The sequence below is a fragment of the Bombina bombina genome, chromosome 5 (assembly GCF_027579735.1).
Source record: "Bombina bombina isolate aBomBom1 chromosome 5, aBomBom1.pri, whole genome shotgun sequence".
In the NCBI taxonomy this organism is placed as follows: domain Eukaryota; kingdom Metazoa; phylum Chordata; class Amphibia; order Anura; family Bombinatoridae; genus Bombina; species Bombina bombina.
In genome coordinates, this window is record NC_069503.1 from 637,853,482 (window position 1) to 637,880,939 (window position 27,458).

The 27,458-nt window shown below is 38.8% G+C and overlaps 1 protein-coding gene across 1 annotated transcript in view; it reads right to left on the reverse strand.

Annotated features, from left to right (window-relative positions):
- Positions 1-23,262: 23,262 nt before the first annotated feature.
- The window catches only part of MARCHF11 (membrane associated ring-CH-type finger 11), a 438,545-nt gene continuing 434,349 nt past the window's right edge, over positions 23,263-27,458 (reverse strand). Inside the window, exon 4 of the mRNA XM_053715821.1 lies at positions 23,263-23,601. Within this exon, the coding sequence (XP_053571796.1) occupies positions 23,264-23,601 (338 nt within the window). The 3' untranslated portion in view covers position 23,263. The remainder of the gene's footprint in view (positions 23,602-27,458) is intronic.

Here is a 27,458-nt window from a genome sequence, read left to right on the forward strand (position 1 = left end):
CTGGTATCCTGACCTCTGCTTCTGATCTGGATATTTTTTCATTCTGCATTTGCCCCTGTTTCTTCCTGTCCTGATTTCAGACTTTGGCTTGTTTCTTCCCTTATTTTCTCCTGATCAGTTCCTGTGTCCTTACTTATTTTTGCCTTTTGGTTTGGGTACTCCACTGTATGACGCAGAATAGCAGCTAGGAATTAGAGGTAGAGAAACCTTACTACTGGCATTACATCCTATTGTTACACTGTTGCTCTATTTCCCACTTCCATTTACACTTCCTCTCTTTCACTCTCACCTTATCTACCCTATTTTTGTGTACATGTTCAGGCAGCTTTTTAAACTGACTTAGAGGCTTATTTAAATGAAAGTCAAAATTAAGAAAAAACTACATTTATGCTTACCTGATGATAAATTATTTTCTTTCCTGGCATGGAGAGTCCACAAATCCATTCTAATTACTAGTGGGAATTCAACTCCTGGCCACTGGAGGAGGCAAAGAACACCCCAGCAAAAGCTTTAAGTATCCCTCCCACTTCCCGAAATCCCCAGTCATTCAACCGAGGGAATACCAGGGTATAGAAGTGCCTGAAGTTTAGAAAACAAAAATAATAAGCTGTCTTGATTCAGACAAGCAAGGGTCGTAGACTCTCCATGCCAGTAAAGAAAATAATTTATCAGGTAAGCATACATTTTGTTTTCTTTCCAATGGCATAGAGAGTCCATAAATTCATTTTAATTACTAGTGGGAACCAATACCCAAGCTAGAAGACACAGAAGAAGGGAGGGAGAAACAAGACAGGCGGACCTAAACTGGGGGCACCACTGCTTGAAGAACCTTTCTCCCAAAGGAAGCCTCAGCTGAGGCAAAAACATCAAATTTATAAAAATGTTTAAAAGAATGTAAGAAGAACTAAGTGACCGCCTTAATAATAATGACTAATCACAGTGAGGGGGCGCTAGTGTAAAGACAGATATACTGAATATGTACAATAGACAATAGATCCTACCTTATTATATTAATAAAATAGTATAGAGTGATGTACATAAAAAAATAGATGATATATTAACACTTTAAAAATGTGAAAATGAGTCCTCTTTATATCCAAAGGAACAAATACTGGCTGCCTCCTCCTCGCCGAATGGTCCGGGTTAACTATGAAGAATAAGGAAGAACAGAGGGACGCCTCATGTGTAGTATCATCGAGTATATGTGAATACAATATACAAAAAGCCAAGTGGGTACTCACGTATTCCTTGAGCACACTAATGTGCTGGTAGGTGCAGGCTGTAGATTTTAACAGGTGTAACAGCTCACCCACAACAAGAATTTCCTGTGTGCTGTAGTGCTGGGTTAAAGCTAGAACAAAAGACTTTAGCAGAATGCCAAATGGGTACTCACATTTAGGCCAAGCACACCAATGTGCTGGTAGGAGCAGGCTGGCAGATTGGGGGAAGGTGTGTCAGCTCACCCTATAAAAAGGACTCCAAATAAGCTGTATTCAGGAGCATAAAGGTTTGGGTGGTTGGTCTCCCATATATTTTGATCAAAGTCGCAGGTAGATAAGGTATATCCACTCAAGGAGTTTTTTCATAAAAAATATAATATTTATTAAAAACAAAATTAAAAACAACAATCCAAAAAAGTGGAATAGGGGTATTCCAATATCCCTCTAAAACTACAACGCCTTTCTCGGCTTAACACGCCGTTTCCTCAGGCATATGTTCACCTTACCACTAACCCTGCTTTAAGTACCTGCTCCCTAACACAAATGGACATTTTCCTCCCTTTAGGGGGGCGTGTTCTCTAATTAATGCGATATACCTGCCGGCTCTGAATCTGCCTATGTAATTGACAGGTGTTCTAATTATATTGCTTTATGTATGATATAGCCATTGTAAGACACATAGTGCATCCATTGAGTTACCCTGTTTAAATACATAAACAACCACAGCTATCAAACATAAAATAAATCCTTTCCCATCATACATTTCTTTCTTCCCTTTTTTCAAAAAGCATATCATTTCATTTCATACTCTTAACAGACAATATATTTGTTCATTATATTTCATTATATTACACTGTATATATAAACAGTAACAGCAATCCGACTAGACATGAATCCTTTCCCATCAAGAGTTATATACATTTAATTTTGTTAAAAACAGATCATTTAATTTCATTTTTTTGGAAATAGTAGTTAATCATCATGGTTTATATTGTATTGTATCTACATTGATAAAAAAAATGCTCATTGCGATCAGCTCCACTGTTCTCAGTGTTTCATATGTTCAGCTAATTGTTATACTTAATTGTCTCACAACAATCTTATACAATTCCAGAAACGATTAATCCTTCTTCCATAAGATATGGGTCTCATATTTTACATTTAAATAAACAAAACCCACCACTTGGTTTCGGTAAGTAATGTTTGAAGAAACTTCAGTCATTTTTATTATTGGCCTATTATTCGATAGAGCTCTCGTTTTTTCAAAGAGGAAAAAACAAATTCTCCCACATATATACTCTCAGATCCTACCTTTGTATATGTAGTTAGTTAATTTCCCTTGTTCAAACGAAGATGTCTATATTCTCATTGTATGTATCACTGGCCATCGTTCAATGTTTGAGTGCTCTGAATTACAAATGTACATCAAGCGTGATACACTTCTGTGTTTAGTCTCAGCAGGAATTTGATTGGCCCATATGTACTTTCGCCGGTATAGGGCGTAAGTGCTAACAAAGGGACCTATCAAAACAGAGGTGTGTTTGCTCTTACTGCCGCCCCTCGATCGTCATACAGTTTATATCGGCCGTCAGCTCACAATGTCAACGGTGGCTTATAACGAATTTTAAAAAAAAACCCTTTTGTGATCGATCTAAATATTTGTCCCATTAGATTTAGCCGTAATATTTCCTTTTTTAATATTGTGTAATCTATATCGACTGACAGCTAACAGTGCACCAAAAGTGGTTTTAAAATTTAACCCCTTTATCACATGATCTAAATCATAGTCAGTTGTAATGGTGTAAAATATATAATCTAACCAATCAAATAATTATATTTAAGACACTACTTTATACATGAGGAATACCTTTCCCTTGAATTTATCTATAATTGAAGTGTCCCTATATTGCAATATGACACGTCAACTATGCTCTTATTAATCCATCTTCCCGTGATATATACAACTAGAATATACCATCTGGGTGTGTGTATATACCTAATGACACTATTGCCTCTATTGCAATTCTTGTGTTCTTACTATTATGTGAGTGTTTTTATATGTAAGAGTGTGTATATATATATATATATATATATATATATATATATATATATGTATAAAATGGCAACAATGCCTATATTGTAAATTAAAATATACTTGTCATACTATTATCAAGTGATAAGTAGAGTAAACTACCAGTGAAATCTAACTATTATCATATGTACCCTATTCCCAATTTACTCAAATTAATTTATGTTACTGAATGTGTTTAATATTATGAATGACATATATCTATAGTGTACAAAGTTTAACTTAATGTATTTAATATTATAAGTGACATATACCAATAATAACATATCATATATTGATAGTGCCGTGTGACACAAATAGTGATTGTGTGAAAATGTAAGGTGAATGTACTACATTTAAGTGTATATATATATTATGTGTATTGAATATGATAATGCACCCTAAATCCAAAACAACACCCTCAAAGAGCCTCATATGTGATTAATGTGTCTAACACTCTAGCAGATTATCCTATACAGTGTTTTGTACCTTATTAGCCCTTATATTTAAAATATATATATATATCCCTAGGATTATATAGATACCGGAAGGTATATATATGTAGAATAATGCATAAGTCTAATATATCCAATGAATGTAGAATGAAATATTTCTTGTGTGAATCTCACTAAATTACTATAAGTTCCTAAACAGATGTTACTATATTACTGCTGACGTTAGCTAGTGTCAATCACATCCTAGATATAATTCAATATTCACTGTGAACTATGTGTCGTTGTCCATACTGACAATAGATAATGAAGTTTCCATTGAACCTAAAAGAGGAGAACTAAGTGTCTACTTATCATGCCCTAAAATGCAGCTAGATCCAATATTTCATTTAGACCAGAGGGAAACAAAGACTGGAACCTGTATATCCAGTAAGTTTCCCTCTGGCGTAATCGAATGTATCTGTTTGTCCCTACCCGGTGTGATATATGTTCTAAAGGGGTGATTTTATATGTGTGATGGTCACTATTATGTTGGACTGTACTGTGTCTCGATACACTGTGTTTCATGGAGCACTTCTTAATATTCCTCCAATGTTCACTCCACCTCGTGCAGATTTTTCTGCAAGTACGGCCTAAGTATTGAAGGCCGCATTTGCATGTGAGAACATAGATTACGTAATCTGTACCGCAGTCTATCCTACTCTTTATCATAATGGTTTCTCCTGTGGTATGGCGCCTAATAGTTTTATTTCTATGTGTGATATGTTTGCACATATGACACCTATGTTTATTACATCTATATGTCCCTGATCTTCCTTTTCTATTGGTAGGGGAATTGAGATCATGTATATTTTTCTTTTTTGATATCACTATTTTGCTCGGTGCAAGTTTCTGTTTAAGGGTAGGTGCTCTACGGAACACTAATCGTGGGGTTTTGTTTATACTGTTATTAAGGATAGGATCTTTAAGGATTATAGGCCAATGTTTGTTTGAGATCTTTCTGATTTGTGTGTGTTCAGAGTTATATTGGGTAATAAATACTGGGTCTTTCGAATATTCTTCATCTTTTAAATTGTGTGTCCCTTCTGATCTAGGTGCAAGGATAATATTTCTGTCTTCGTTCCTTACTTTAATATAACTATCTTTGATTAGTTCAATTGGGTAGCCTTTCTCTCTGAATCTTGTTATTAGGACTTCAGATTGATCGTCATAAAGTGCCATCGTACTACAATTCCTCCTAATTCTTCTGAACTGTAGGGGATATTGGTCTTCCAACTATTCAGATGGTTACTTGAGAAGTGGAGAAAGTTGTTACTATCCACTTCTTTGAAATAGGTGGAAGACTCAACATTCCCCATGTCAGTCCATTCGAGATTTACATCCAAAAATTTAATTTTCTTTACTTGTATATTGTGAGTGAAAGATAGGCCCATCTCATTGGAATTCAAATTGTTCACAAATAGAGTGGCATCTTCTATAGAGCCATTCCAGACGAAGATCAGATCATCTATATAGCGGCCATAGAATATCAGGTTCACCTCCCAACTAGTCATATATATATATATATATATATATATCTTCAAATACGCCCATAAATAGATTGGCACAGCTGGGGGCAAACCTGGTACCCATGGCCGTTCCTTTGATCAGCAAATAATAATCGTCTAGAAATTGAAGATAGTTGTGGGACAATATATATTCTATACATGTTAAAATAAAGTTTTGTTGTTGCAATGGTAAATATATGTCATTTTCAAGGTAACTACCTACAGCGTTTATACCCAATTTATGATCGATATTCGAATATAATGACCCTACATCGCATGTTAGCCAAAGATGCTGGTTTCCTCTTTTAACTGTTAGTAGTTTATTTAGTAAGTCAGTAGTATCTCTAATATAGGATGGTAATTTGATTACATATTTTTGTAATTGGAGATCTACATATTCAGACAGACGATCAGTGAGGCTATTTATTCCAGCAATGATGGGTCTCCCTGGGGGTGTAGTATGGTTTTTGTGAATTTTCAGGAGGTGATAGTAAAATGGGATACTAGGGTGATCAGGGAGTAAGTATTGTTTTTCTTTTTTATTAAGAATACCCTTATCAAATCCATCCATGACTAGATTTTTAAGAATTCTACTAAATACTAATGTTGGATCCCTTTCAAGTTTCATGTAATACTCAGTGTCACATATAATACGTTTAGCTTCAGTTATATAATCTGAGTAGTCCTGTAGGACTATTCCCTCACCCTTGTCTGCTTGGCGTATCACTAAATTTTGATCATTCATTAGTCTGTTGTGGGCCTGTTGTTCATTAGGCCAATTTTTTTTTAAAGTTATTGCTAATGTTCTTTCTCTGGTTCTTTTTTTGAAATATTTTAGTTAGATCATCCAACACTAGCTGTTGGAAAAGATCAATATAGGAGCCTTCCTATATAGGGGGATTAAAGGTGGAGGGTGGTGCTAATGAAGTATGTACTATTTGTTCAAACAAACTGTTGATCAAATTGTTTATTTCTGTGTACATGACTTGCTCTAAATTTCTAGGATTCATTCCATCAATTAGTATTGGTGTCCCTTCTAATTTGTGTTTTCTTAGATGTTTAACTGCAAAATATCTCTGTAATGATAGCTTTCTTGTAAATAAATTAATGTCAACAAACAGATTAAAGATGTGATGTTGGTTAGGGAGGCAGAAGGACAAGCCTCTACCTAGAATCCTAATCTCATCATTGGATAGTATATGTGATGACAAATTGAAAACGCCTTCTTTCAATTTCTGTAACTTTGTGGCCGCCTTACAAATTTGTTCCACAGAAGTATAGTTTTTAAAGGCCCAGGAAGAAGAAACATTGAAGGAGCCATAATCCTCTCAGGAGACTGTTGTTCAGCTATCTCATAAGACAACCGAATGACACTCCTCAACCAAAAGGAAAGAGTAGGTGACGTGGCCTCTTGACCCTTACGTTTGCCAGCAAATACTATAAAAAGGGAAGAAGATTGACGAAAATTCTTAGTAGTCTGTAGATAGTATTTTAGAGCACGAACCACATCCAGGTTGTGTAACAGACGCTCCTTCTGAGAAGAAGGATTAGGACACAAAGAAGAAACAACAATTTCCTGATTGATATTACGGTCTGAAACCACCTTAGGAAGGAATCCCAATTTGGAACGAAGGGTGTTCTTCTGTACTAGTGGGTATAACTAGAAAACGGGGCAACATAGGAGAAGAAAAAGTGAGGGAATGTGGTGACCATAGTTTACAGAATTTTATCCCTGGAAAATTTGCATAGCTGGTGATACACCTTTCTCTCTGAGCTCGGTGTTTAATTAAAGACACTCCCATAAGCCTTGACTGGCATGTAATAGGCCAGACTCTTTGAATTGAGAATAAAATTTGTTAACACTCTCTTTCTTGCTCTCCTTGTCTTCTGATGAAAATGGCTGATTTCGGACAATGCAAGAAAACACACATTAGAGAATTTGGCTAAGTATTACTGGGATAAAATTCTGTGATTATTTTAGCAGTGTTGCACAAATTGAGGTTGTTGCCCTGTAATAATTATTTGGACTGTTTTGCTGTAGAATATATGTGTGTATGTGTATATATATATATATATAAATCAATGTTAAATATTTGCATAGGAAATTAGTACATCTAAGCAAGTATCCCCGCTTGCACAAGAGAATTGTGGGTAAGATATGCAAATTAGGTATGCAAATTCTCAGTTTTTTTGCTTCAAAATACTGTTTTAACACAGCGATCTTTTTAAACAGGAATATGACAGCAAACCAGAAATCACTCACTATACAAGCCTGTTTCGTTCTTTTTAGAACTCATCAGTAGGAGATAGATTTCTGATTGCTGCATTGGAAAAGCTATTTTCATGGTTAAACCAAAATTCATTAAAATTATGGGGGGGGGGGGGGGGAGATAAAAAACTGAAATTAAAATCCTCCATGTCTCAAAATTAAATCAATGTTAAATATTTGCATAGGAAATTAGTACATCTAAGCAAGTATCCCCGCTTGCCCCAAGAAATTCTTAATATGCAATGTTTCCAATGCACAAGAGAATTGTGGGTAAGATATGCAAATTAGGTATGCAAATTCTCAGTTTTTTTGCTTCAAAATACTGTTTTAACACAGCGATCCTTTTAAACAGGAATATGACAGCAAACCAGAAATCACTCACTATACAAGCCTGTTTCGTTCTTTTTAGAACTCATCAGTAGGAGATAGATTTCTGATTGCTGCATTGGAAAAGCTATTTTCATGGTTAAACCAAAATTCATTAAAATTATGGGGGGGGGGAAGATAAAAAACTGAAATTAAAATCCTCCATGTCTCAAAATTAAATCAATGTTAAATATTTGCATAGGAAATTAGTACATCTAAGCAAGTATCCCCGCTTGCCCCCAGAAATTCTTAATATGCAATGTTTCCAATGCACAAGAGAATTGTGGGTAAGATATGCAAATTAGGTATGCAAATTCTCAGTTTTTTTGCTTCAAAATACTGTTTTAACACAGCGATCCTTTTAAACAGGAATATGACAGCAAACCAGAAATCACTCACTATACAAGCCTGTTTCGTTCTTTTTAGAACTCATCAGTAGGAGATAGATTTCTGATTGCTGCATTGGAAAATCTATTTTCATGGTTAAACCAAAATTCATTAAAATTATGGGGGGGGGGAGATAAAAAACTGAAATTAAAATCCTCCATGTCTCAAAATTAAATCAATGTTAAATATTTGCATAGGAAATTAGTACATCTAAGCAAGTATCCCTGCTTGCCCCCAGAAATTCTTAATATGCAATGTTTCCAATGCACAAGAGAATTGTGGGTAAGATATGCAAATTAGGTATGCAAATTCTCAGTTTTTTTGCTTCAAAATACTGTTTTAACACAGCGATCCTTTTAAACAGGAATATGACAGCAAACCAGAAATCACTCACTATACAAGCCTGTTTCGTTCTTTTTAGAACTCATCAGTAGGAGATAGATTTCTGATTGCTGCATTGGAAAAGCTATTTTCATGGTTAAACCAAAAACATATATATATTAAACTTATTGTAACATTGGTTACTATTAAAACTCTTTGCAAAAATTATGGACGAACCTAATTGTATTTAACAACTTACTTGTATTGTTGTGCAGTGGATCTAAAGCGGAAATAGTGCGAAAACTCTGTCTATGGCCGGAAAGACATTTCCGCCCACTGCTACGGCTTGTGGGCTGTATTAGTGACAAAATCCCACAAAAACAGCACTGCCTCGGAATAAGCTGCATTGAGTGACCGGAGCACCGGTATTGCACCAAGTACAGCGGTATCATAAACACCATTACTTGCCACAATCTGTGTATTATGGCGTCCATACACTAGGACTGTGTAAATTGTCGGTGTCCTGTACAGGTGGCCCTCGGTTTACAAGGGTACAATTTGCACTGTTTCAGAATAACAACCTTTTTTTCAGTCATGTGACTGCTATTGAAAAGCATTGAGAAGCAGTGTTGCAGCAAAGACATGCAAGCCAAGCAAGCTAAAATTAATCAGTTTAACCAGACCTGAGCTATCGAGCAGCTTGCAAAGGAACAATATCTTCCTGTCTATAAATCAGTCCAGATTGGAATGCATAGAAATAACTGTTTGCAGAAAAATGCAAGTAAAGTCTGTGTTGTGTGATTATTTGATTAGGTTATAATGCTGTTGCGCAAATGTTTTTGTTCATTTAACTTAGTTTAATTATATATTCTATGTTGTGTGATTGTTTTATTGGGTTTATAATGCTGTTTAGCATTTAAAGTCTTCATTTCAAAGCTTTAAAAATAATGTATTAGGTGTTACTTGCCAATTTTGAGAGGGGCCTGGAATCTAACTCCCTCCCTTCCCATTGACTTACATTATAATCTGGGTTTCAATTTACAACGGTTTTGATTTACAACCATTCCTTCTGGAACCTAACCCCGGCGTTAACTGAGGGCTACCTGTACAACACCGCACATGAAGCGCTCCCCTCTGGACCCCATAAACACACTGACTCTGCTTATGACTGTTCGTCCTGATGCAAACTAGGGGTCATAAATATGCACAGAGCACTAATATAACCACAGAGATACGATCTACAACCTTACACCTCCTTTCTAATAGACAAGTTGCCATGAGAGAGGGGACAACTTACCCATGTTGTAATTTAGTGTGAGTCATACCACATTACCAGACAGGGGATTTAGGCGAAAGAGCTGGAAAGAGGCAAGGGAGTCCAAGTGTCTACCAGTATTAAATATGCTAATACTCTACTGAGATTCCAAATCCATGTAAAACACTTAATTTCTTCTTTACAGAGCACCTTTCTCTGCCTACCTCCATGATATGAGGCAAAGAACTACTGGGAGGGTAGGGAAAATGGGAAGGATATTTATTGCATTGTTTGGGATGTGTTTGCCTCCTCCTGGTGGCCAGGTTGAGTAATTTCCATAGGTTATGAATGTTCTTGTGGACTCTCACTGCCAATAGAATGAAATTCAGTTTTTGGGGTTTTGAATGAACACCTTGTAATGGGTAATCTACATTAATTATTTTAGATCAGAAAATACATTATTTGTTATGGTTTATCATCACTTTAGTGCTCCTTTATATTTTGGCAGCAACATGTTTTGTAGGGATGTGCATTCGGATACACCGTTACAATCCAAATGTGAAAGAAGGCAACCGCTCATGGCATTCGGGTCTTTTTGGAGCCGGATTTATTCTTGTGAAAGTTCAACACACTACAATCTTTACTGATTATGCCTTGATATTTCTTTCAACTTCAACCGACCTCTGTGTTTACAGCCAATCTGTGAAGAACATGCTTAAATCAGATCCCAGTCCTGATGCCCCTGTCAGCTATATGTCCAATAACAACATACTAAGGGTGGTGACATCAAATATTTATTTGATTTAGTTTTCTTATGTTCATTCACCTTGCGTATTTGTTAACTGATAAAAATAAACTAAATAAACTGTTAACATTTCTATTAGCATTCTTACAGCAGGTAAATACAAACTAAGATGAACAACAACACATGACATATTACACTGTGTCATAATTTATTTAACAAAAATAAAGCCAAAATGGAGAGGCCATGTGTGAAAAACTAATTACACTTTTACTGCTTCAATAGAATTTAAGAGGCTAAGTAGCAGCCAGGTGCTGCTAACCAAATGACCTTGATTTACTAATCATCAGCAAGTGTGACCACCTCTATAAAAGCCGAAGTTTTAGCAGTTTGCTGGTTTGGAGCATTCAGGTGTGTGTTAACACAATTCCAAGGAGTAAAGACATCAGCACTTAGGGAAAGACATCAGCTTAGAGAAGCAATTGTTGCTGTCCATCAATCTGGGAAAGGTTATAAAGCCATTTCCAAACAATTTAAAGTCCATCATTCTACAGTGAGAAAGATTATTCACAGGTGGAAAACATTCAAGGCAGTTGCCAATCTTCCCAGGAGTGAACGTCCCAGCAAGGTCAAACCGTGCAATGCTCAGAGAAATTACAAAACACCCAAGAGTTACATCTCAGACTATACAGGCCTCAGTTAGCATGTTAAACTTCATGACAGTACAATTACAATTAGAAAAAGACTGAACAAGTATGGTTGGTATGGAAGAAAAGGTGAAAGTCTCATCTCTCTAAAAAGAACATCGCAGCACGGCTTAGGTTTTAAAAGTTGCATCTGAACAAACCACAAGACTTATGCAACAATGTCCTTTGGACAGACGAGACCAAAGTGGAGATGTTTGGCCATAATACACAGCGCCACGTTTGTGAAAACCAAAACACAGCATATCAGCACAAACACCTCATACCAACTGTCAAGCAAGGTGATGGAGGGGTGATGATTTGGGCTTTTTTTTGCACCCACAGGATCATGAACTCATCTGTATACCAAAGTATCTAGAGTTAAATGTGAGGCATTCTGTCTGACAGCTAAAGCTAGGCCAAAATTGGGTCATGCAACAGGACAATGATCCCAAGAATACCATTAAATCTAAAACAGAATGGCTGAAAAAGAAAAGAATCAAGGTGTTGCAATGGTCCAGCCAAAGTCCAGACCTCAATCTGATTGACATGCTGTGTTGGGACCATAAGAGAGCTGTGCATAAACAAATGCCCACAAACCTCAATGAACTGATGCAATGTTGTAAAGAAGAGTGGGCCAAAATTCCTCCACAACGATGTTAGAAACTGTTAAAGTCATACAAATGATTACTTCAAGTTATTGCTGGTAAAGGTGGTTCTACAAGCTATTGAATTATAAGGTGTACTTCGTTTTTCACACAGCTTCTTAATTTTGGTTTTAATTTTGTTAAATAAATCATGACACAGTGTAGTATGTCATGTGTTGTTGTTGTTCATCTCAGGTTGTATTTATCTCATTTTAAGGGACCTGTTAAGGAGCAGATGGTTATTATGTCCTAATATGTAAAACCATAGAATGGTTTCTTTTTCACATGACTGTATATTATAAAAGAGACAATTGCCTAACTGGGTCTGATTTAAAGTTTAATGTGGGCATATAGCTACATGGTAATGAGTCAAATATGAAGACTGAGGTGGCCATATACCTGACAGGGTTTTCAAAGTCATGGGTATGATCAGAGGTATTACACTGACCTGGGCTATAATCATTGGGATCAACAGTTTCAAGTAGGCATCTAAGAGATAGTAGCTGCAGGGCCAGAAATCGCTGCATGTGTTACGTATGGCATACATGCAATTAAGTTAATGAAACCAGTAATATAGTGTAAGGTTTAAGGTAGTACGAGGGGGACGTAAGGCTAAAAGGGCTTCCTAAAGTTATAAGTCAGGATAAACTTGCAGCCTATGTCCTGCCTTGGGATTGAACCAAGATATTTTGCTGAGTTGTTGCTCTGCTGGTTTGCCACTTATACTTCCAATATATCTCAGTTCCACTACCATAGGTAAGGTACATAAGATAACAGAGGTGCCAAAGAAAAGGATCTAGATGATAATTCCATAAACTCTCCATACTTCTGTGCTGTGACCAGCTCTTCTTCAAAGTAAAAGTCAAATACACTATACAGAAAGAAAAGAAAGACACAGTATCTCAATGGCTCAGAATTCCCTCAAACAGTAATCCCCCCAATTAAAAAATTGCATATAAAGCAGTCTAGTCGATCAAGAACTCCACAGCTAGCTAACCTTCAGGAATCAAGCCAGACCTTTTCAATCTATGCCCCACAGTGTTATTGAGGAACCAATATTGTTTATTGCAAAACACGTTCAGCATTGTTTTTAACATTTTACAATATTTTTAATAACCCCCAAGTGTACTTGGCAGGGGTTATTGTATATATATGTTATTTGAGTCCTGAATGTTGTTCTTTCCACTATAACACTGTGGGACATAGATTGAAAATGGCCTGGAGCTCTTGCTCCCCCAGATTGCTATATATGCACTTTGCTATAAGTGCATTTCATTTTCAAGTTTTTTTTAAACTGTGGCTTGCCACTTGTAGACTTAGCTTCCAGTTAACCGATGCTTTATATGTCTTTGTTGCTGTCTGGTCCCACCTACCTGCAGCTGTAAATCACAGACTATTTAAACCTGTCCTCCCTGCATTTCCTTGTACGTTTAGGAGTTTGCATCTGGGTGTGTTGCTGTTTGCTGTGGATTTCGTGTTTGCTGACATTTGACTTCTCTCTTTGCCTGACACTCCCTAGCCAGCTCTGGTATCCTGACCTCTGCTTCTGACCTGGATATTTTTTCATTCTGCATTTGCACCTGTTTCTTCCTGTCCTGATTTCAGACTTTGGCTTGATTCTTCCCTTATTTTCACCTGATCAGTTCCTGTGTCCTTACTTAATTTTGCCTTTTGGTTTGGGTACTCCACTGTATGACGCAGAATAGCAGCTAGGAATTAGAGGTGGAGAAACCTTACTACTGGCATTACATCCTATTGTTACACTGTTGCTCCATTTCCCACTTCCATTTACACTTCCTCTCTTTCACTCTCCCCTTATCTACCCTCTTTTGTGTACATGTTCAGGCAGTTTTTTAAACTGACTTAGAGGCTTATTTAAATGAAAGTCAAAATTAACAAAAAACTACATTTATGCTTACTTGCTAAATTATTTTCTTTCCTGGCATGGAGAGTCCACAAATCCATTCTAATTACTAGTGGGAATTCAACTCCTGGCCACCGGAGGAGGCAAATAACACCCCACCAAAAGCTTTAAGTATCCCTCCCACTTCCCATAATACCCAGTGATTAAACTGAGGGAATACTAGGGTATAGAAGTGCCTGAAGTTTAGAAAACAAAAATAATAAGCTCTCTTGATTCAGACAAGCGAGGATCGTAGACTCTCCATGCCAGGAAAGAAAATAATTTATCAGGTAAGCATACATTTTGTTTTTTTTCCAATGGCATAGAGTCCATAAATTCATTCTAATTACTAGTGGGAACCAATACCCAAGCTAGAGGACACAGAAGAAGGGAGGAAGAAACAAGACAGGCGGACCTAAACTGAGGGCACCACCACTTGAAGAACCTTTCTCCCAAAGGAAGCCTCAGCTGAGGCAAAAACATCAAATTTATAAAAAAAATGTAAAAGAATGTAAGAAGGACCAAGTGGCCGCCTTACAAATTTGTTCCACAGAAGAATAGTTTTTAAAGGCCCAGGAAGAAGAAACATTGAAGGAGCCATAATCCTATCAGGAGACTGTTGTTCAGCTATCTCATAAGCCAACCAAATGACACTCCTCAACCAAAAGGAAGGAGTAGGTGACGTGGCCTCTTGATCCTTACGTTTGCCAGCAAAAACTACAAAAAGGGAAGAAGATTGACGAAAAATCCTTAGTAGTCTGTAGATAGTATTTTAGAGCACGAACCACATCCAGGTTGTGTAACAGACGCTCCTTCTGAGAAGAAGCATTAGAACACAAAGAAGAAACAACAATTTCCTGATTGATATTACGGTCTGAAACCACCTAAGGAAGGAATCCCAATTTGGAACGAAGGGTGTTCTTCTGTACTAGTGGGTATAACTAGAAAACGGGGCAACATAGGAGAAGAAAAAGTGAGGGAATGTGGTGACCATAGTTTACAGAATTTTATCCCTGGAAAATTCACATAGCTGGTGATACATCTTTCTCTCTGAGCTAAGTGTTTAATTAAAGACACTCTCATTAGCCTTGACTGGCATGTGATAGGCAAGACCCTTTGAATTGAGAATAAAATTTGTTAACACTCTCTTTCTTGCTCTCCTTGTCTTTTCCCTCTTCTGATGAAAATGGCTGATTTCGGACAATGCAAGAAAACACACATTAGAGAGTTTGGCTAAGTATTACTGGGATAAAATTCTGTGATTATTTTAGCAGTGTTGCACACATCGAGGTTGTTGCCCTGTAATAATTATTTGGACTGTTTTGCTGTAGAATATATGTGTATATATACAGGGAGTGCAGAATTATTAGGCAAATGAGTATTTTGACCACATCATCCTCTTTATGCATGTTGTCTTACTCCAAGCTGTATAGGCTCGAAAGCCTACTACCAATTAAGCATATTAGGTGATGTGCATCTCTGTAATGAGAAGGGGTGTGGTCTAATGACATCAACACCCTATATCAGGTGTGCATAATTATTAGGCAACTTCCTTTCCTTTGGCAAAATGGGTCAAAAGAAGGACTTGACAGGCTCAGAAAAGTCAAAAATAGTGAGATATCTTGCAGAGGGATGCAGCACTCTTAAAATTGCAAAGCTTCTGAAGCGTGATCATCGAACAATCAAGCGTTTCATTCAAAATAGTCAACAGGGTCGCAAGAAGCGTGTGGAAAAACCAAGGCGCAAAATAACTGCCCATGAACTGAGAAAAGTCAAGCGTGCAGCTGCCAAGATGCCACTTGCCACCAGTTTGGCCATATTTCAGAGCTGCAACATCACTGGAGTGCCCAAAAGCACAAGGTGTGCAATACTCAGAGACATGGCCAAGGTAAGAAAGGCTGAAAGACGACCACCACTGAACAAGACACACAAGCTGAAATGTCAAGACTGGGCCAAGAAATATCTCAAGACTGATTTTTCTAAGGTTTTATGGACTGATGAAATGAGAGTGAGTCTTGATGGGCCAGATGGATGGGCCCATGGCTGGATTGGTAAAGGGCAGAGAGCTCCAGTCCGACTCAGACGCCAGCAAGGTGGAGGTGCAGTACTGGTTTGGGCTGGTATCATCAAAGATGAGCTTGTGGGGCCTTTTCGGGTTGAGGATGGAGTCAAGCTCAACTCCCAGTCCTACTGCCAGTTTCTGGAAGACACCTTCTTCAACCAGTGGTACAGGAAGAAGTCTGCATCCTTCAAGAAAAACATGATTTTCATGCAGGACAATGCTCCATCACACGCGTCCAAGTACTCCACAGCGTGGCTGGCAAGAAAGGGTATAAAAGAAGAAAATCTAATGACATGGCCTCCTTGTTCACCTGATCTGAACCCCATTAAGAACCTGTGGTCCATCATCAAATGTGAGATTTACAAGGAGGGAAAACAGTACACCTCTCTGAACAGTGTCTGGGAGGCTGTGGTTGCTGCTGCACGCAATGTTGATGGTGAACAGATCAAAACACTGACAGAATCCATGGATGGCAGGCTTTTGAGTGTCCTTGCAAAGAAAGGTGGCTATATTGGTCACTGATTTGTTTTTGTTTTGTTTTTGAATGTCAGAAATGTATATTTGTGAATGTTGAGATGTTATATTGGTTTCACTGGTAAAAATAAATAATTGAAATTGGTATATATTTGTTTTTTGTTAAGTTGCCTAATAACTATGCACAGTAATAGTCAACTGCACACACAGATATCCCCCTAAAATAGCTATAACTAAAAACAAACTAAAAACTATTTCCAAAACTATTCAGCTTTGATATTAATGAGATTTTTGGGTTCATTGAGAACATGGTTGTTGTTCAATAATAAAATTAATCCTCAAAAATACAACTTGCCTAATAATTCTGCACTCCCTGTATATATATATATATATATATATATATATATATATATATATATTGAACTTATTGTAAGATTGTTTCGTATTAAATCTCTTTGCAAAAATTATGGACGAACCTGATTGTATTTAACAACTTGTATTGGTTTATTTTATTTTACCATATAATTAGATTTTGTACTAAATTAGAATTATATTTAGTTTAAATTAAAAATCCATTGTTACATTTAATAACCACAGGGATCACACTGCAGAGCCAAAAGTTTTTAAATATCAATAGAATGCATAAGCTCAAACAGAGCCTGCTGCAAAACCCAAAGAACAAGATTAAGGCTCGAAGGTGGAGCAACAGGATTGAACACAGACCTGATTCTGACCAAGGCCTGAACAAAAGACTGAACAACCGGTAAGTTAGCCAAACATTTATGCAAGAGAACCGAAAGGGCTAAAATCTGGCCCTTTAGGGAACTGACAGACAAACCCTTCTCCAGACCTTCCTGTAGAAAAGACAAAATACAGGGAACTCTCACCTTACGCCAAGGAAAACCCAGAGATTCGCACCAGAAAAGTAATGTGCTCCAAATTTATGGTATATCTTGCGAGATACCAGCTTACGAGCCTGGATCAAGGAGTTAATGACCTTATCAGAACAATCTCCATGCAGTCAGCTTCAGAGAATCTAGGTTTGGATGAAGAAAAGGGCCCTGAAGTAGAAGGTCCTTCCTCAGCAGAAATCTCCATGGAGGAGAGGATGACAACTTCACCAGGTCCACAAACCAAATTCTGCGAGGCCAAGCTAGAGCAATTAGAATCCCCAAATGCAGCTCCAGTTTGATCCGGGCTATCACCCAAGAAAGGAGAGCAAACTAGAGCGTCCACAAGAACTGCCTGAGGGTCCCTTGATCTGGACCTGTATCTGGGAATTTTGGTGTTTAATCAAGACACCATCAAGTCCAACTTCAGAACCTCCACCTGAGGGTTATCATAGAGAAAAATTCCGGATGAAGAGCCCACACCCCTGGGAAACGTCTGCATGCTCAGATAATCTGCTTTCCAGTTGTCCACACCTGAGATGTGAATGGCAGAAATGTGGCAGTTGTGAGTCTCCGCCCACCGAAGGATGCGAGAAACCTCATTCATGGCTAAGGAACTCCTTGTTTCTCCTTGATGGTTGATATAAATCACTGATGTGAAGTTGTCCAATTGGAATCTGATAAACCGGACTGAACTCAGTTGAGGCCATGCTATCAGGGCATTGAATATTGCTCTCAACTCTAAGAAATTTATTGGGAGGACAGACTCCACCTGGGTCCATGTTCGATGAGCTCATAAGGGACCCCAAACTGCTCCCCAGCCGGAAAGTCTGGCCTCCGTAGTCACAATCTCCCAAGATGGTCTTAAGAAGCATGAGCCTTGGGACAGATGGTCCTGACAGAGTCACCAGGACAAAAAGTCTCTTGTCAGGTTGTCCAGGACTATCCTGTTTGAGAGGTCCGATTGGTCTCTGTTCCGTTATCTGAACAAGGATTAACTGTACAGGTCTCAGATGGATGCGAGCAAAAGGAATAATGTCCATGGAGGCCACCATGAGACCAATTACTTCCATACACTGAGCTACCGAAGGTCGAACAGATGACTGAAGAGAAAGACAGGCAGAAAGAAGTTTTTTTCTAACTTCCTTTAAGATCTTTTTTTATTGAGTCTATGATCGTCCCCAAAAAACAGACCCTGGTATTTGGCACCAAGGAACTCTTGTCCAAATTCACCATCCACCCATGAGAGCGGAGAATCAACAACAGAGAATCTGTATGGGATCTTGCTAAATGAAAAGATGGCGCCTGAACCAAGATATCATCCAGGTATGGCGCAACTGCAATTCCTTGAGACCTGGCCACTGCCAAAAGATCCCCTGAAGCTTTCGTTAAAATTCGGGGAGCTGTGGCCAGACCGAAAGAAAGGGCTACAAATTGGAAGAGTTTGTCCAGGAAGGCAAACCGAAGGAATTGAAAATGATCCTTGTGTATAGGAACATGAAAGAAACTGTCCTTCAGGTCGATAGTGGCCATAAACTGACCCTCTTGAACTAAAGGGAGGATGGAACGAATAGTCTCCATCTTGAAGGACGGAACCCTGAGAAATTTGTTGAGGCATTTCAGATCCAAAATAGATTGAAAAGATCCCTCCTTCTTGGGAACGGCAAACAGATTGGAATAAAATCCTCTGCCTTGTTCTGCCAGAGGAACCAGAACAATCACTCCAAGGGAGGAAAGATCCTTAACACAATTTGAGAATGCCTCTCTTTTTTCCTGGATTGTGGATACCCCTGACAGGAGAAATCTGCCTCTCGGAGGACTCGACTTGAAAACCTATCTTGTATCCCTGAGAGACCACTTCCACCGCCCAAGGATCTGGAACATCGCGAATCCAAGCCTCCTGAAAGAGAGAAAGTCTTCCCCCTACCTGATCTGATTTCGGATCGGGGACAGATCCTTCATGTTGATTTATTTTCAGAAGTAGGTTTTTCAGACTGCTTGCCCTTATTCTAAGGTTGGATAAGCCTCCAGGAAGTCTTGGTCTGATCTGTCTTGGACGATGAGGACACTTGAAATTGCAGAAATGAATGAAAATTGGATCCTCAATAAATATGAGATGTGCATAAAACAAATAGATGCAGCCAAGATAGGTAGGTAGCATTGCCTCTTGAGCCACTCGAGGGCTATATACATAAAATATCTGAGATAAAAATAATCCTCCAAAAAGCACTAAGATAAATAAGTAAATACTTATTATCAAAATTGGAAATCTCTATCATATTCCAAGAAGCATGAGAATTAATCGCAACTAGATGGCAGCAAACACCATGGAATCTCTAGGTAACAGAAGAGAAAACCATGCAACAATGTGATTTTATTACATAATAAAATTAAATTAAAAAAATAATAATAATTAGTGGCATACATAGAGAACACATGAGATGAATAATTGACTGAAAATAGGACAGTTTCGCCCCCATGATATCATGCACTGTAAAATGCTCAACCCTGTCTTCAGCTTCCTTTTTAATGGATGCCTGTCTATTTAAAGGGACAGTCTAGTATAAATTAAACTTTCATTATTCAGATAGGACTTTTAATTTTAATCAACTTTTCAATTTACTTTTATCATCAAATTTGCTTTTTTCTGTTGGTATTCTTAGTTTAAACTAAACATAGGTAGACTCATGCTAATTTCTAAGCCTTTGAGAGCTGCCTCTTATCACATGCTTTTTAAATCTCTTTTCAACACAAAGAGACAGAAAGTACACATGGGTCATATAGATAACACTGTGTTCAGGCACAGGGGGTTATTTAAGATTTAGCACAAAACAATGCTAAATTTAAGTCAATAGATAATAAACAGACACAGTCATGTGATCAGGGGGCTGGAAGAAGGTTCCTAGATACAAGGTAATCACAGAGGTAAAATGTATATTACTATAACTGTGTTGGTTATGCAAAACTGGGGAATGGGTAATAAAGGGATTATCTATATTTTAAAACAATAACAATTCTATGGTAGACTGTCCCTTTAAAAGCAGAGGTCTCAGAGTGACATAATTCCCTGCAATGGGGGTTCCCATATACTCCCAATGCGGCAGCAGAAATGAGCTCATGTTCAGCTGCAGCAAGGAACCCGCTCTCCTACACGGAACAATAGACAGGGGTCTAAGCAGAGGCTGCAGCAGCTGATCAAAGAGATTTCTCACTGGCCGTTTATCATGAGTCAGATATTGACTGCAGGCTATAGTATCTACACAGAAAACAAAGTTTTATGCAAGCCGCAAGAAGCTGGCTAAAATTAAGCTCAGGACTCAGCGCTATGCATATAGAGTGTTCGTGGCGGGATGCGCAAATAAAAATGGCGGTGCCAAATAGAAAGTCTGTCTGAGCTAAAGGCGTGAACATGCAGATACCGCCAATAAGCTTAACAACGATACCGGCTATGGCAGAACGCCCGCCCCAAAATACTGCCCATAGCGGTAAGTACAGACTTAGCACGTACCACCATGGGAAAGATAAAAGATGGCGAACACCAAAGTGAAAGTAAATTTAGAGCATCCACATTAATACCAACCGTTAGGGTTTATGAGCTAACTGCAGTCGCTAACTTTTTTTTTAAATGAATAGTATTTATGAGCTATTTTTAACCGAAATCCCATACATGTTTCTACTTTCCCTCCACCCACCCGATCATTTCCGTATTTCTCTTCAATACACGTAAGACCGGTCCCACCTGCTCTTACGTGTACATTTGTACTTGTTATTGTGCGTCTACGTATATCGCGCATGTGCATAAAACCGCCGTTATTCAGATAATAATCTCAGGATTGATTGCAATATAACCAAAGTTTTTAACGTCATATTATAAAATACAATATACTTACTATGTCACAAGTAGCGGATAGAATCCTTGCTGCGATATATACTTTGCACTGCTGGACACCAATTGCTTGATAAATTAAAATGTGCATGGGCTTCACACGGACGAGCGTATAATGCGGGTGAAAAATTCAGGAGACAAGCATGCGTATATCAACTAGAGGGCGTAAATTTGTCTGTTGGGACGCCAGTGGTGGAACAATAGAAACGGTCTACTGGGTATTCGTTATCCGTAAACAATAAAAAATTTAATACGGGCAGAGTTACGAAGATAGGAGCGATCTTTGGAAAATGTTTTAATAGATATAATTGAAGAAAATGAGGAATTAAACTTATTTTAATTATACTTGTGAAAGCTGCATAGCGGCAGGTCAAAGTTAACTTTTCCTTTAAGCTTAAAAGGACATTAAACCCCAAAATTTTGTTTCATTATTCAGATAGAGAATACAATTTTAAAAAAAGTTTCAAATCTACTTCTATTATCAAATTTGCTCAAAATACCTCTGCTTACTTTGGGAGTATAACAGGAGAATGCGGCTAAGGCTCAGGGCCATTAGGTTTTAACTCTCATGGTCCTATATTTGAGAGTAGTCTGTTGTAGCCGGGCATGCTAATCCCTAAGATATGAGAGCCTCCAGTACTTGTATTCCCAGGCGGTCGCCGGCTAGCCCTGTCGCTTTCTGTGTAAGAGATTCTAAGCTGCTCTCTAGAAACATGATATCCTCAGGAGAGGATATATCAAGCATCCCCAGACCACTATATTAGGGCAAAAAGGTGCCAGCCGGTCACCTTAAAAAATCCCCCTCACCCTGAGATAAGTATTCCCAAGGGAAGGTCTAAGTAATAAAAAAGGACTTACCCACCAGGTCTTCTGCCGTGGAGCAGTCACAGCACTTTCAGGTCGGACAGCTTCATCCAGACTTCTGACAGGGACCTGAGATAGAAGATAAAGCAGAGTAACCAACCCTGGTTTTCTATGTGGGGGTTAGCATAAATTGTTGGAGGAGAAACAAGGACTACCTTGCCGACCTCCAACAGCTGCCACAACTCTTACTCAAGAGGATTACATGGACACAGCATTACCCCTATCCTTGCTTGCAGGGGAACTACCCATTAAAGGATAAATAAATAATATTCTTCAGAGCACCATCTTCGCACACCTCCTGGATATACAAAGGCAAAAAAAGACTGTGGATTATGGGAAGTGGGAGGGATACTTAAAGTTTTTGCTGGGGTGTTCTTTGCCTCCTCCTGGTGGCCAGGAGTTGAATTCCCACTAGTAATTAGAATGGATTTGTCGATTCTCCATGCCATTGGAAAGAAATCACCCATTGTTTTTCCACATTCAATCAAATTGTAATACGGGTCAAATCAACTACAGATATACTAGAAAAACAGTAATATTCATAAAAATCAAGATTAAAATGTGCTAAGCCTGGTATAGATGTGATATTTTGAAAAACATTTTTTTATTAAGTTTAATTAAAAATATATATTTTGAAAATATGGAGAAAAAAAATAATGCAAGAGTAATTCTTAAAGGGACATAACTCCAAATTATAATGAACATGAATATAATTCAGTATTATATAGAAGTGTTTCTTGGCAACACATATATAATAGCAGGAAGAACGCTAGTAAAAGTTATGAATGTTTCATTGATTGCTTTTACTGTGCATAGAGCATATATACATATTCCATCTACACTTCAAAAACTGCACCCGCTGAAAGAGAATACATTGTGTTGGTGATCACTGACGGAGTACAAGACATATGCACGTTTAAAAATGAAAAACATTTATGTACATTTCCTTTCTGCGTCCCCTTTGATACTGATATTACAAAATTAACTTGGTTTTGTGTCCATGCCTTGTAACTTTTAGAAAAATAGACAAATATTACAAAACCTTTTTGTTTTTGAAAATTGTCTCTTTGATGTAGTCAACATTTTATAAAAACAAAAACAAAAAAATAACAATTTACTGTATTTTCAAACAATTTAAAAGTGCTTTGGATTCAATACAACTTTCCAAAATGCTGTTCACAACAAGAGAGCTTTGTTATCCATTTGTGATCAGAGTAGCTGCATTTATTATACTGATGTCACTCTCATAACAACCTCACCCGAAGTACTGTCTTCTAAAGAGTCTTCTTGAGTAGTTCTCATCCTGCTGAACAAATGTAACAGTACATATCCACACTGCAATCGTGGAGAGCTTAATTGTGTATGTGTATGAGGAGGTTGTGCTAAAGTCCTCGATCTGAATGCATTTAATGGTAACCATAATGTCCTTCTAGCCGAAGCCTCTGCACGACTGCTTTCCTCTATGTCTGTGGCTTTATCATAATTCAGAACATCCCAGTGCAGATTTACAGCTCTCCAACGTTTGAAAACTTTGTACACAGCTGCTCCTTCATGGACAATTAGACCTGAAATCACAGTAAATTTAGCATTAAAAGTTAGCGTACACAGAAAAACAAAAAGTTAAGCTTACCTGATAAATTTCTTTCTTTTCGGACATGGAGAGTCCACAACGTCATTCCAATTACTAGAGGGATATTCACTCCTGGCCAGCAGGAGGAGGCAAAAAACACCCCAGCAAAGCTGTTAAGTGTCACATCCCTTACCCATAACCCCCAGACATTCAGCCAAAGGAAAATGGAAAAAGAAGATAACACAAAGGTGTAGAGGTGCTTGAGGTTTTGGTAAAATATTACAGTCTAATCTTAAGGGTGGGATCATGGACTCTCCATGTCAGGAAAGATAGAAATTTATCCGATAAGCATACATTTTATTTTCTTTCCTAAGACATGGAGAATCCACAACGTCATTTCAATTACTAGTGGAACCAATACCCAAGCTAGAGGACACAAAATGAACAGGGAGGGAGAACAAGACAGGTAGACCTAAACAGAAGGCATCACCGCAGAGATGGACCATGTTGCAGCCTTACAAATCTGTTCCACGGAAGCATAATTTTTGAAAGCCCAAGAAGAGGAGACAGTCCTAGTGAAACGAGTTGTAATTCTCTCAGGAGGCTGCTGAGGGAAAGAGAAGTAGAAGTGGCCTTCTGACCCTTACGCTTTCCAGAGAAACAAACAAACAGGGCAGAAGACTGGCAAAAAACTTTAGTAGCCTGTAGGTAGAATTTTAGAGTGCGCACAACATTCAAGTTATGCAACAGACGTTCCTTATGAGAAGAAGGATTAGGACAGAGAGAAGGAACAACAATGTCCTGATTAATATTTCTATCCAAAACCACCTTAGGGAGAAGCCCCAATTTAGTACGAAGGACCACCTTATCCGCATGAAAAATAAGGTAAGGCGAATCGCACTGTAAAGCCGAGAGTTCGGAAACTCTCTGAGCAGAAGAAATAGCAACAAGAAACAAAACCTTCCAAGATAACAGCTTAATATCTACAGAATGCATTGGCTCAAACAGAGCCTGCTGCAAAACTCTAAGAACTAGGTTAAGACTCCAAGGAGGAGGAACAGGTTTAAACACAGACCTGATTCTGACCAGGGCCTGAAAAAAAAATTGAACATCTGGCACATCCGCCAGACGCTTATGTGAAAGAATAGATAATGTAGAAATCTGACCCTTCAGAGAACTGACTGACAACCATTTCTCCAGACCTTCCTGGACCTACTCCAAGAGTAGTTCTTCGATTCACACCAATAAAAGGTATTTACGCCATACCTTATGGTAAATTTTATGAGTAACAGGCTTGCAAGCCTGAAGCATGGTATCAATAGCCGATTTAGAAAACCCATGCTTACGCAGAACTAGGTGTTCAATCTCCAAGCAGTCAGCTTCAGAGAAACGAAATTTGGATGGAGGAAAGGACCCTGAGTTAGAAGGTCCTTCCTCAGAGGTAACCTCTAAGGTGGAAGAGAAGACATCTTCACCAGGTCTGCAAACCAAATCCTGCGAGGCCATGCAGGAGCTATTAGAAATACAGACGCTCTCTCCTGTTTGATACGAGCAATGACTCGTGGAAGGAGAGGAAACCGTTATGCTAGACCGATATCCCAAGGAACCACCAGAGCATCTATCAGGGCAGCCTTAGGATCTCTTGGCCTTGGAAGCTTGGCGTTCTGACAAGACGCTATCAGATCCAACTTCGGCACCCCCCACATGAAGGTTAATCTGGAGAACACCTCCAGATGGAGTCCCCGGCATGAAAAGTCTGTCTGCTCAGGAAATCTGCCTCTCAGTTGTCCACTCCTGGAATGTGGGTGGCAGATAGAAGACAATTGTGAGATTCCGCCCACTGAATAATCAGAGTCACCTCCTTCATGCTCAAGGAACTCCATGTTCCTCGCTGGTGGTTGATGTAAGCCACTGAGGTGATGTTGTACCGACTGGAACTTGATAAACCGGACTAAGGACAACTGAGGCCAGGTCATTAGAGCATTGAAGATCACTCTCAACTGCAAGATGTTTATGGGGAGAGAAGATTCCTCCCGAGTCCATAGGTCCTTAGCCTTTAACGAGTCCCAGACTGCTCCCCAGCCTAGCGTGGTCACAATCACCCAGGAGAGTCTCCGGAAGCATGTGCTCTGAGACAGATGATCCTGAGAAATCGACCACGAGAGAGTCTCTTGTCAACTGGTCCAGATCTATCCTTTGAGACAGATCTGAATAGTCTCCGTTCCATTGTCTGAGCATGCATAACTGCAGAGCTCTCAAATGGAATCGAGCAAAGGGAATGATGTCCATGGAAGCGACCATCAGACCAATTACCTCCATACATTGAGCCACTGATGGCCGAACAGTAGACTCGAGAGAGAGGCAAGAAGAGAGAAACTTGGATGGTCCCTAAGAAGACCACCCTTGTAGTTGGAACAAGGGAACTCTTCTCCAGATTCACTTTCCATCCTTGGGAACGTAGAAAAGACACCAAGATCTCTGTATGAGTTTGCTTGTTGAAAAGATGGCGCCTGAACCAATATGTCGTCCAGGTAAGGCACCAACGCAATTCCTTGAGACCTGACAACTGCCAAGAGAGCCCCCAGAATCTTTGAAAACATTCTGGGAGCTGTGGCAAGGCAAAACGGAAGAGCAACAAACTGAAAGTGCCAAAAAAGCAAATCTTAGGAATTGGTGATGATCCATGTGGATGGGAACATGAAGATACACATCTATGGTCATCATGAACTGACCCTCTTGGACCAAAGGAAGAATTGAACGAATGGTTTCCATTTTGAAGGAAGGCACGCTGAGAAATTTGTTGAGACATTTTAGATCTAAAATGAGTCGAAAAGTTCCCTCTTTTATGGGAACCAGAAACAGATTTGAATAGAATCCTAGACCCTGCTCCCTTAGTGGAACTGGAACAATTACTCCCAGGGAGAAAAGATCCTGAACGCAGTTTAAGAATGCCTCTCTTTTTACCTGGTCTGCAGATAATCTTGAGAGGTGGAATCTGCCCCTGGGAGGACAAGTCTTGAAGTCTATTTTGTAACCCTGAGATACTATGTGCACAGCCCAAGGGTCTGGGACATCGCGTATCCAAGCTAATTGAAACAAAGAAAGTCTGCCCCCCACTTGATCTAGTACCGGACCCTTCATGCTGACTTAGTCTCAGATGAAGGCTTCTTTGATTGTTTCCCCTTACTCCAAGTCTGATTGGGTCTCCAAAAGGACTTGAACTGCTCCGGCTTGGTGGAGGAAGAGGAAGAATTCTGACCTTTGAAGTTATGAAAGGAACGAAAATTTGAATTTTGACGCCACTTAGGTCTATTCTTCTTGTCTTGTGGTAGAAAGGACCCCTTTCCACCCATAATTTCAGAAATTATCTCCGCAAGACCAGGACTAAGGTAGCGGCAGGAGCTTGGACTTGGAGGTAACATCAGCTGACAAAGATTTTAGCCTCAGAGCCCTGCAGGCTAGGACAGTGAAGCCAGACATTTTGTCTCCCAGTCTAATAACTTGCATGTTAGCATCAGATATAAAGGAATTGGCTAATTTGAGGGCCTTAATCCTATCTTAGATCTCCTCCAACGGAGTCTCCTCTAAAATCAATTCGGACAAAGCATTAAGATGCTGCACTTTTCACTGTGGCAATACAACCTGAAGGTTGCCATTGAAGACCCTGATGAACATACATTTTTTTAAATAAGCCTCCAGCTTTTTGTTCATGGGATCCTTAAAAGAACAGCTATCCTCAATAGGATTCGTGGTTCTCTTAGCCAGAGTAGAAATAGCCCCTTCTACTTCAGGCACTATGCGCCATGATTCTCGAATGGAGTCAGCAACAGGAAACATCTTTTTAAAAACGGG